Source organism: Cystoisospora suis (genome assembly GCF_002600585.1).
Source record: "Cystoisospora suis strain Wien I chromosome Unknown contig_1493, whole genome shotgun sequence".
In the NCBI taxonomy this organism is placed as follows: Eukaryota; Apicomplexa; class Conoidasida; order Eucoccidiorida; family Sarcocystidae; genus Cystoisospora; species Cystoisospora suis.
This window is the reverse complement of record NW_027154293.1, coordinates 661-12,916: the sequence shown is the minus strand read 5'-3', so window position 1 is coordinate 12,916 and position 12,256 is coordinate 661. Positions and strand designations below refer to the sequence as shown.

Below are 12,256 nucleotides of genomic sequence, written 5' to 3'. Positions count from 1 at the left end.
TTTCACTTCCACCTGCTGCTCTCAGTGTCCTCCTTGACGCTTTGCTTCATTTGCCATTCATATACATATATGATAGCCACATACACATACATACCTACACGTACATACATACATATACATGTGTATACATACATACACACATATTCATACATACATACATGATATCCATACAAACGTCTTCATACATACACCTTGCTAGCTTAGACCTCATGGCCTTCTTTTGTCTTATATACGGAAAAGGCAAGGAAGGAGAGAAGGAGGAGTTTAGCTCAGGGTCGAAGGGAGTTTGGGGTGTCGTCTTTGTACATTTCTTTCTTCGTGTTACGAAGGTTCCTCTTCTTCCTTTTTCCTTCTTCTTTCGTTTGTCTTCTGCTCTTCTCTCCGTGCGTGAAATTACTCCTCAGGCGATTCGATGAAGCGAGAAGACTGTTTGCGGCTTATCGACCTAAAGCTATTATACATCTAGCTGCTCGTGTGGGAGGCCTATTCGATAATATGGCTCATAATGTAAGTCTTCTCCTTCTCCTGCTCCTCTCCTTCTTCTTTTTCTTTCATCTCTTCTTTCTTCTTGTTTCTCTTTTCTGATCGTAGAAGACAGGTGACCGGATGGGTCGTACATTTCAGGAGAGAGTTGACGTATGTCTCTGTTGCGGTGTATGTACAGGGTACTTGAATATTCATATCTGTGTACGTGTGTCTCACCCCCTAGACACGTATGTACGAAGACGCATGCACGCAGAGAGAATCTTTGTTTTCTCTCAATTGTCTTTTTTCTTCGCCTTCATGCTTCTCTCTTCACATATATCGATCTCGCATCTATCGGTATTCTATCTACCTATCTGCCTTCAATCTGTCATCTTTCTTTATGTGTTCATCTATCTTTACTCTCTTTTTCATCTCTCTATCAGATGTCTTTTACATGTGATCCTCTATAAACTTGGTCTCTTGTAATGCTTGGTTCATCAATGAGCTAAGAAAGAACCGAACGAGGGAATGAAGATTCCAGAGGTCTACTCCACAACAAGCCTCTATCAGCAACACCCCAGGTGTACATACACCTCACAACTCCACATTAGCTGAGTTAGGTGTATTTTTCATCGAAGATAGGTAAATATAGGTGGAGGAGATTTTCTTATCTTCCATTCTTCTGAAAATTCTCTTTTGCTGCTTCTCCCCACATACATTTGAACAGGAATGGAACAGACTCCGAGAGAAGAAGAAGAAGAGGGGCGATAGAAGACGGATCGTCTTTTCTTGTCAGCCGTCTTCTCTCAACCTCTCATCCCTTTCTTCTCTATACAAAGACTTATCCCATAGACATACTCATCATCTACGTAGGTATATATATATATATATATGTAGACATGCATACATATTCATTCATACATATTCATACATACGTGGCTGTAAATCTAGCCACGTGGATCCATCGTTGTGTACTTACACGTCTCCATAAGGAGAGCAAATGAGGAGTGCGAGGAGGCTTGGGATTCTCTCTATACATGTCTCTCTGCATCTACTTGTCTGTCTGTCTGTCATTATATCTCTGCGTGTGTATGTGAGAATGCGTGTGTGTTGGAAGTTGGAGTTCTTTCAGGAGAATCTGGAGATTAATGAGAATGTAGTCAAACTTTGTCATGAATTCAAAGTAAGGAAAGAGAAAGAATGACGAACTCCGCTTTTTCTTTTTCTCATTCTCCTTACTCTCCTTCTCCTCTTTTCTTCACTCTCTCTCTCTTTTCGGTGTCTTCTCTTTCCCCTCTCTTCTTCATCTTTTCGCTCTTCTATAGATAGGGAGGAGCACAGGCTGAGACCTCAGTCGCAGTGTATGTACACATAGAGAGAAACAGAGAGATGTAGATCTGTAGAGATATTCAGGTAGATATGGATGGCTATGGGCTTGGAGGTGGGATGATTCCTTTCGATCGGCTTATATGAGAAGAAGACTCCGAACGTTATTGCCCATATTATTTGTATGCATGCAGATAATGTAAAGGTGTGTGTATGTACACCAGAGAGAGCAGTGTACATATGAAGGCAGAGAAAGCCATGTATGCCCATAAAAAAACCCACTGCATATCTGTAAGAAATTACGCCACACCTTCTCTCGTTTCTCCTTCTTTCTTTCCTCTTGTCATCGTTCCTTCTCTCTGAATTCTTGGATTCTACACATGAAAAGAACAAAAAGGAGAGAGATGAAGTAGAGCCAATCCATGGTAAGATTACCTTTGCTCTTCTTCTTTTCTTCTTTATATGCACCTCCGTGAAAGGAGAAAGAAGGGAGAACGGACATGAAGAAGTCCGTCTTCTTCTTCTTCTTTTTTCTCTCTTTCTTTCTTTCTTTCTCTCTCTCTCTCTTAGCTCTCGATAGATTATAGAAAAGGACTAAGTATCTAGGAGAGCGAAAAGACAGAGAACATGAAGAAGAAGAAGAAGACGAAGATTTCTAACTTCTCAGACCTCGCCACATATCCGTCCGATCTTTCGAGTTGTCAAAGACTGAAAGAGAGACATATCGACAAGGCAGTTTCAAGAAAACAGAAAAGAAGAAGAAAAGAAGAAGAAATGACTGAACGTCTTCATCTTTCATATTGTAATGTGGTGGCGTGCGTGCAGGTAGCGAGGGGGGTGTTTTGCTTGTCTACGTGTATCTTTCCCGCAAAATATGCAGAGGAAGGAATTCTTATGGATGAGACGTGTCTACAGTAAGAGGAGAGAAGGTCATTAAGAGAAGCGCCAAAGCATCTGTCTGATCAACCACACCATCTTCTCCAGAGAAAGAAAGAGAAGCGGAGATTCCCAACTTTCTTCTTCTGCTTCTTTTTGTCTTCTCATCGTCTTCTTTATCTTCTTGGCGTTTTCGTTTCTTCGATACTTTCTATAGAGATGGATAGGAAAGATCAGCAACAGAGGGAGACACAGGAGATAGTATGTGTATAAGCTTCTCTCTCGTTATTCTCTCTCTCCCTCTCTTCTTTCTTTTCTTTCATGTCTTTTACATCTGAATGCATTCCTTTCTTTCTTTCTTTCTCTCTGTGATTTGGAGACATCCAAGGTCTCTACATTTCTCTCTTGCTTTCTTTGCGAGATTGTAGGAAAGAACATCCCTTCTCTTTTTGCTCCCTCCATCTTGACTCTCTCTTTACACTCCGTGAGCTCTAGCATGCGTACAGATAGGGGACAGAAAAGCGAGAGAGAAGGAGAGAGGAAAACTTAGTCCAAAGAGGAAGAAGTAGATCAGAAGGTCGGCATACCGCACTTTTAGACGGTACCTTCCTCGTATACATCCCTCCTCACACATGTATCTACATTCTATCTCTCTATACAGATATACAGATATTCACATGTGTATATCTATTTATCTACCTGTTAATCAATCTGCCTATCTATAGTAGACATGTCGTGAAACGAGGAGCGGACATACATGTGTGCGTATGCTTGCGTGTTCTTCTGTCTCTTTCTCTCTCTCTGTATTTTCGTCTTTCTATCTTTTTGCTTTCTGTCTTTCTTTTGTCTCAGTGAAGGTCTACCTCATCCGTCGAACGAGGGTTATTCTTACGCCAAGAGATACCTCGAGATTTCTTTACGTCTACATCGACAGCAGTATGGCTGGGAGTGGCGGTGTATTTCACCTACAAATCTCTATGGGCCTTTTGATCGATTCTCTCTCTCTCGGGCTCATGTCCTCCCAGCTCTTATACATAAAGCTTTTCTCGCTTCACGTATGTTGTACAGCACATGCCTATCTACACACACATATATCGTCTATCTCTAGTTATATATATGTATGTATCTGTCTCTTCTCAACAGAAGATAGATAGATAGAAAGAAAGAAATCGGATAGATAGATAGATAGAATAAAGATAGGCGTGGTGTCGCTTGCAGTCCCTTCGTTTGATGGAGAGAGAATTTTCCCAAGAGAAGTCGAGGGATGGATGTTTCTACACTAGACGTGAAATGTAAGGAGAATCGAGGGGAAAGATAAGAGATGCCTACCTGCATGTACAGGATGTGTATTTGTAAGGAGAGAGAAGAAGAGAGCACTGATATCTAGATACATCGATAGACATCTCATCCCTCGTCTACCTGTCTATCTCTCTACTGTCCCTCTCTAATATCTAGATAGAAACGTGGACATACCCGAATAGCTCTAATTTATACGGATGTGTATGCCTGCGTACGTCGGGAGTATATATATATGCATGTAGAGTAGATAGATACGTAGGCTATCTATACCTTACGACGGTGCAAAGGGAAGTCAAACATGAGCTTTTATCGTCTTACTCTTTTCTTCTCTTCTCTCTTCATCTTTCTTTCCTCCCTTCTCTTCTTTCTTTTTTCCCTTTATCTATTTGTCTCGATCTCTCTTTCTTTCATTCCATCCTTATCTCTCTCTCTCTCATTCATTCCCCCCTCTTTCCCTTTTCCCTTTCTTTCTTTCTTTCTTTGTTTTCTAGGCGAAGACAAGCCTTTAGTCGTGGGAGGCTCAGGCCGGCCTCTCCGTCAGTTTGTGTATAGCGAAGATGCCGCGGAGATTATCTTGAAGGTTGTGCATACACCGCACATGACGGAGGATCAAAGTCATCTCATACTCGCCGATGATAACCCTGGTTAGTAGACAAACAGACATTGCACTTCCCTCTTCATTCTAAGATCACCTTCTTCACCTCGTCGTTCTCTTCTTCTCTGTCTCTTGCTCGCTTTCTCGAATCGACTTATCCTTCCTCCCATTCTTCTTCCTCCTCTTGTTCTATTCTTTTTTATTTCTTCCTTCCCCAGAACTCAAGCTTATCTATCTATACGTCTATCTGTCTATTTCCCGTCTGTCGGTCTATCTGGATCCATCTCTAATCTATATTCTTCTCTTTAACGAATCTATCTATTAATCTGTCTCATTCTCATATAAGTATGGAGATAACTGTCTATCTATCTCTATGTATATACCTATATGATGGATAGACGTCTCCTCTCTCTCTCTCTGTGTGTGTAGAGGGTGTGTCAATAGCAGAGGTTGCAGAGACAATCGCCAACGAATTTTCGCTCTCTCATCCCCTACAGGTACCCCAGCCCTTCTCGTCATAAACTATCTATCTATCTATCTATCTCTAGACAGTCTCTTTCTGTATCTGCCTGGAGGCCTCTCTATCCTTCTGATGGATATGCATATGTTCGTATGAATATCCATGTATGAATATGTATATGTGTTTCTTTGTATGTCTACTATGTATGTAGGAATGATATGTATGTCCCCTATCTCTGTCTATACCGAGATTCTCGTGTTGTTTTCGTCTGTAGTAGAATGAGGAGGGGTCTTACAGGGCGGTTTCTTCTGTTAGGCATCTAAGCAGCGTGCAAAGAAAGAAAAAGAAGAAGAAGATAAAGGCTCATTATATATCCCAGGAGAGGAACTAATAAGGATAAACTCCATTCTCTTCTTCTTTCTTTCCTACTTCCTTACCTACCTACGTACGTGCGTCTCTCTCTCTCTCTTCTTACCTATTGGTATGTGTGAATGCATGCGTGCGTCAGAATGTGTTGGAAGGGGGAGGGTGAAGGAATGAAAAAGATCTTAAGAAGAAGCAATAGATCATAAGGATGAAATCTTGCAAGGAAGAAGTAGAGAATCCAAGAAAAAGTGAGACAGAGAGAGAGAGGCGACTTTTTTTCTTCTTCCCTTTCTCTTGCTTCGTTCTAGAATGTAAACCTTGAGTTGTGTGGACTGTCATAATGACGATGAGGAGCCTCCTGCGCTCCCAGTCTTCTTAGTCTTCCGAGAATCTCTTTCATCTCTCTTTCTTTCTCTCTTGTCTCTTTCTTTCATTCTCTTTTGTCTGTTTCTTTCTCTCTTGTCTCTTTCTTTCTCTCTTGTCTCTTTCTTTCTAGATTCTCTTGTCTCTTTCTTTCTGGTTGTCCGCAATCTGTCGTCCTTTCTATTCATCTTCTCTCTTCTGTTTCTCTTCTTCTGTCTTTCTTTCTTTCTCTGTTTGTTTCTTCTTCTGTCTTTCATTCTTTTTAGTTTGATACATCCAGACCTGATGGGATTTTCCGCAAGGTTCGTTCGATTCTCTTCTCTCTCCTCTCTCTATCTCTCTCTCTCTGTCTATCTCTCTCTCTGTCTATCTCTCTATCTCTCTCTCTCTCTCCTATTGGGTGAATGTAGAAGAAGTTAAGAAGCAAATGTGCGGCTGTAACTAGTCTTAGTCTTCTCACGAGTAAAAAAGCACGCTATGAATGAAAGAAAGAAAGAGATGTTGATTTGTATGGGAGAGAATAACCCAAGCGAAGCAAGAATTCCACAGGAATGAGAGAAAAAGATGTTCCCTATCCTTCTTCCTTTGCTGTCTAGCTAGGCTGAGAAGGCGTCTTTTCTTCTTCGTCTGTTTCATTCGCATACTACTCACTCCTCTTCAGGGAAGCGATCCACGTCCGTCTATCTAACGATCTCTCTATATCTGTATCCATGTACAGAGGAAGAGATACATCAAGAGATGTACGCTTGTATATGTACGTACGTTTCTATATTTAGAGAGAGAAAGAGAGAGAGGTGTGTGATATAAGTAGACGATGTATGAGGAGGCTATTCAAAAAGAAGTAGAGAAGAGATCCGATGATCTTGTCTCTGTAGACCAACATATACATATACACACATACATGTGGAAGTCGTGAGGTCTTGTATAAAGAGAGAGAGATCGGGAAGATGAAAGGGCTTGAGAAGAGGCCCTTTGTGTGTTTTTCTTTCCCCTCTTCTTGCATGCAGTCTGTATCGAACGCGAGACTACGTCGGTTCTTAGGTCCAGACTTTCAGTTCGTTTCTCTGAAAGAAGGTGAGAAGAGAAAAAGAAAAAGAAGAGATCATAAACAACCTTCTTCTCTCCAGAGAAACAAAACTTTTCTTTTCTGTTTGAGAAGAGAAGAGACGAGGCCAAGAAGAAGAAGAAGAAAAGAGAAGAAAAGGAAGAAGGAAAAGAGGATGAGGCAGCAGCAGCAGCAGGAGAGAGAGATAGATCCGCTTTCTTCTGCAGGTCTTTAGATCTTCTCTCGTGTGTAAAGAAAGAGCTACTCTCTCTTTCTTTTCTTTCGCCTCCTCTCTACTCTTATAGCTTACGCTATCTCTCAAAAGGCATACAGACACAGTCATTCCACACTACTCCTCATCATGTATGTATAGAGAGGTAGACAGATTATGTGGATATAGATAGAAAGATAGATCATGAAGGGTTTGTAGAGACTCTGAGAATGGAGTGGTGTATATACACCTCATGTGACAGCACCCCACCTAGTAGAAGGAGAAGTAGGGAATAGTGACTCTCATGTTTCTAGTTTCTCTTCTTCCGTCCTTTCTCTTTCTCTCTTTTTTGATCGATTTCTTGGCATCACTCCTTGTAAGAGAAGCGTCTTTAACTTGGTTCTTTTTCTCTCTTATCTTTGCATGCGGACAGGCCTATAAGGTAATCCATGGCATTCTTCTGCTTCTTCTTTCGATGCACTCCTTTTGGTGTCAGAGGAGATTTCTTCTTCTTCTTCTTCTTTTCTATCTTGTGTTTCTACCGTCCCGTGAGTCGTCGATGTGGAATGAAGTGTTTCTTATTATTCTTCATTCTCTTCTCTCTCTCTTTCTATCTCTCCCTTCTTTCTTTCTCTCTCTCTCTCACATCTTCTTTCTCTTCTCCTTTTCGATCTTTTGTTCTTTTTCTTTTTTTTCTTTATCTTCTTTATCATTCTTTTCTGTCTTTTCTATCTCAGGCATTTCGAGGACAGTCAAGTGGTTTAAAGAAAATTCCACGCAAATACGACCTTAACTATCCATCACTCTCACCTTCATAAGAAGAAAAAGAAGAAAGAGAGAGATGATACTTCGCTCTTCTCCCTTTCTTTCCTTCTTTCTTTGCTTGTATGTGAAACAAGAGGATTCTAGATATCTAGCTAGGTAGATAGATAGATCAACGAAGAGATGGATTTATTCGCTTTCTCTCTGTCTAGATGGTGTATCTCCTTGGAAAAAGAGAAGAGGCAAGATCTCTCTCTGTGAAAGGCGAGAATGACTAGAAGAGGGACCTGCCCATCTCTCTTTCACACACACACACAAGAAGACAGGGGGAGGGGGGGGGGAGGCTACCAATGGCCATGCTTTCTGAAGGAGAGAAACATCGCCTTATCGACCGACAACAGTCTTCAAGAAAGAAAGAAAGAAAGAGAGGAACATTGAGAGAAAGAAAGAAAGAAAGAAATTTTTCTCTAGATGTTTTGATGAGCTGCGGGGTATATGGGTCTGTTTGCTGTACGAGGCAAACAGAAATCTCTCTCTATCTAGCATATCCCATCTACCTCTTAGACGTACATATGGATACACCTACATTTATATTATATATATATATTTATAGCTGTTGTATTTCTATGTGTATGTTTAGTATGAATGTCTATATGTCTGTATGTAGATGTGTATATTTAGATGTCTGCTGTGATACTGAACAAAGCAGGCGTTTAAGAGAGTGGGTAAAGAGAAGAACCCTAAGGCATCATTCAATATGATGACTTAGGATTCTTTTCTTTATCTTTCTTTCTTTGTCCTGTTCTCTTTCGATATCGTTCTTTTCCTCTTCTTCATCTTCAATCTCTTGTCCTTCTCTCTCTTTCAAACATAGAGAGAAAGAAAGCTCTTATTGTTGCATCTGCTGTCCTCGAGACGTCCATAGAAGAAGAAGAAAGAAGAGAGAAGAAAACAAGCAGAGCCCTGCATGTAGTTGAAGTGCATGCAAAGAAATGTAGACATCCGTTCAATCCCTAACTCCTTCTCTTCTCTCCCTCAGGCCTTCTCTTAAAAGTCGATCTCCCTCATCTTCACCGTATCTCCTACATAAACATCTGTGTATATGTATATACTTGTGTACCTTTCTGTATTCTATCAACTCTAGTGCGTCTTCCTGTCGTTAAGCCTTGGTATTCTTAAGGTGTATATAGTAAGAATGATAGAAGGCTTGTATCGAATCAGGTTCCTTTACTTCCATAACCCACACAGTTCTCTCTACCTCCAGTAAAGAAGATGAAGAAGTAGACGTAATGAAGCTAAAGATAGGAGGAAGGATTTCTGATCTTTCTTGTGATGAGGATCGACTTGTCGAAGAGTCTTTAGCTCAGCTGAAGAAATGAGAGAGAGATTTCTATTGGGCTTGGAAGACCATCAGATTTTCCGGAAGGTCTTTTCTATCATCTTTCTCTCTCTCTCTCTGTCTTTCTCAAGAAGTCTCTTTCTTCATCCTCTTGATCTCCTTCCTTCCTTTTCTGTGGAACTTTCAGAGTGAAGCAACATAAAGAGATGAGACACCACGTAACACGAGCACCCCGTGCTTCTCTTTCTTCTTCTTCTTTCTCACCTTAGCTTAATCCAGCTCAAAGGCTGCCTCTACTACTACGACCACGACTTCTACGTCACACACAGCCGATACCTATGTGAGGTGATTGCAGTAGCAGTTGTTCACTTCGATCTCGCATTCTAGAAGAAAGAAAAATTCCTTAAACTCTCTCCTCGCCAGGGTTACTTGGCAGGAGTAGACGCCGTATACAGTGATGCTTTTCTTTCTCTCTCTCTCCGGGAGAGAAGAAGGAATCTCTATAGAGATAGGTATGAATGTCTTGAGACATCTTAGGTGTGGAGATATTCTATATCGCATAGACGCATGTAGACGTAATAGAGGAGATACCTGTGTGGATATCATAGTAGAGTATATGTGCGGAGATGAGTATGTATGGTAGTAGGAGGTGTATGTACACTGGGGACATATGTATGTGTAGATATCTAATCGAGTATCTTAAGATATCTCCACTGTATCGAGATACAGGGAAGGTAGAGTGATAAGAGAGCAGGAGAGAGGAAACCGCGAGAGAAAGAAAAGGAAGAGAAGCTTCTGTCAATTCTCATCGATGACCTGAGGAGAAGAGAGAGGGAGAGATAGAGTCGCCTCCTCCTCCTCTTCTATCGTCCTCGGATACATAAAGAGAAAGACGACCATCATAAAAGAGAACTCTATTCAAAAGCGAGAGAAAAAGAAAGAAAGTCTCTCCATGGAGACAGAGAGAGAAAGAAAGTGTTCGGAAAATGAAGTGAGAAAGAGAGAGAGAGAAAAGTGGCTTCTTAGAAAAGATTTGTTGAAGAGGAATGAATATAACAGATAGATAGATAGTATCGATTGTCGACAATCGACACAAACACAAGTGACATGCGAGTTGATCATCCACCCCCATCCTAGATCAAGAAAAGAAACTTAAGAAAAAGAAGAAGAAACAAGTCCCTCTTCTTCTCAAGAAAAGAGTTGTCAAGAGACAGACCAGTTCCTCTTCTCTTCTTTCTCTTGTATTTCATCCCGACTGCATCTTTCTTCTTCTCTTCTAAACAACGCCTCTCCCTCATCTCGACACGAGGAAGGAAGAAATACTTTTGACTTTCCTTCTCTTGTCTTGTTTTCTCCATTCCTCCCTCCTTCTGTAGACGCCTCACTCTCTGTCGTCATCTTTCTTTCTCATGGACTTCTTGCGTTACTTCGTCGCTACTGTTCCTCTCTCTTATGAATGAGATGCATGTAGCTAGCAAGTTCATAAGAAGCAAAGGCAGAAAGAGAAGATAAGAAGAACCGTGAGAGAGACAGAAAGAAGGAAAGAAAGAAGAAAGAGTAGGAGTGTGTTAAAGAGTTAGATTTTATAGAAAGTAATCTGGGGGAGGTTTCTTCGACGGAATTCCTCGGCGCTCCTGTCATTCAAACGCATATACACATACACAATACAAATGCATGCAAATAACAAGAAAAAGCATAAAAAGTCGATCAGTAGAACTCCCATCTATCGACCTATACATGAAATCTTGTCTGTCTATCTATCTTTCTAAATCCCAGGCATCATCTTGCATCTATCTCTCTCTATTTCTCTATGTCCTACACGCTCATAGGACCGTATGTGCAGACGACAGCTCGCGCCGTATCAAACTCATTCTTGACTAAATGAATGAAGAAACACTATCACCATATACTTATGTAGATATATACATATATGTACATATACATATATATATATATATGTAACTAGGTTATCCACCAGAGAGCGAGAGACTAGTCTAATCAAAATGTACATACATGCAGATATAGGTAGACACATGTACATCTATATACATATATATATATATATATACTTGTATAGGCATACGTATATACATGTATACATAGACATGCATGTGTATAGACACGGAAGTGACAAGAAGACAGAGAAAAGTCGTGTCGTCTCGCATGCAAGAAGAAGAACAAACATCCAGCACAGACCGTCCGTTTGACTCGCACTGAACTCCCCACGTCGTCTACGTCATCATAAGAAGAATAAGAAATGCATGCATGGAAGAAGGAAAGACGAAGAAAGCGAAGGCGTTGGAAGAAAAAGAAAAGAGGAGAAGAGAAAGAAGAACATGATCAAGACAGAGTTCTCTTCATAAAAACTCCATCTTCACTCCATGAGAAAGAAAGAGTGAGAAAGAAAGAAAGAAAAGAAAGAAAGAAAGAAAGAAAAGAAAAGAAAGAAAGAAAAGAAAGATTTTCTTCCTACGGGTGGAGCGGCTTCGAACGTTTTAAAGGTGTAGTTAAGATGCTCGTCTAGCTCCATCACTGTAGCCACATTTCCACACCTACACACGAAGAGAAAACGAAAAGGGGGGATGACAAAAAGATACACAAATAGAACACAAGAGAGAGTATGAGACAAATAGAACGATACATTGCTAAATAGATAGATATGAAGATAGATGGATACGCAGAGATCAGAAAGATACACAGAGACACAAAAGAAAGAAGAAAAGAAGAAGGAGAGTCTCTTCATCTGTCATGGTGACTTGCTCGAGTTTTGTTGTGAGGCTTCCTCTTATGATTACGATGGGGAGCCTGAGAAGAAACAGTCCTTGAAATCCTTGTGAAGAATAGACACAGAATTACGAAATGAAGAGGAAAAAGAAAGTAGAAACCGATCTAATAAGAAGACGCCGAAGAATGGCCATTCAAATACCCCACCCTCTCATCATCTTCTTCTTCACAAGACCGCCAGAAGCCTATAGATAGATAGATAGATTAACGATAGATAGATAGAATACAGATAGATAGATAGATATAGATAGATAGATTAACGATAGATAGATAGATTAACGATAGATAGATAGATTGATAGATAGATAGATAGATTAAATACAGATAGATAGATTGATAGATAATAGATTAAAGACAGATAGATA

At 40.5% G+C, this 12,256-nt stretch overlaps 1 protein-coding gene across 1 annotated transcript in view; it reads left to right on the top strand.

Annotated features, from left to right (window-relative positions):
• Positions 1-8,338, top strand: part of CSUI_003380 (gdp-l-fucose synthetase) — a 9,432-nt gene extending 1,094 nt beyond the window's left edge. Inside the window, exons 2-10 of the mRNA XM_068063578.1 lie at positions 405-507; positions 1,583-1,648; positions 2,617-2,705; positions 3,520-3,722; positions 4,458-4,610; positions 4,991-5,058; positions 6,017-6,052; positions 6,758-6,824; positions 7,744-8,338. Of these exons, the coding sequence (XP_067924443.1) occupies positions 405-507; positions 1,583-1,648; positions 2,617-2,705; positions 3,520-3,722; positions 4,458-4,610; positions 4,991-5,058; positions 6,017-6,052; positions 6,758-6,824; positions 7,744-7,799 (841 nt within the window). The 3' untranslated portion in view covers positions 7,800-8,338. The remainder of the gene's footprint in view (positions 1-404; positions 508-1,582; positions 1,649-2,616; positions 2,706-3,519; positions 3,723-4,457; positions 4,611-4,990; positions 5,059-6,016; positions 6,053-6,757; positions 6,825-7,743) is intronic.
• The last annotated feature ends 3,918 nt before the right edge of the window (positions 8,339-12,256 follow it).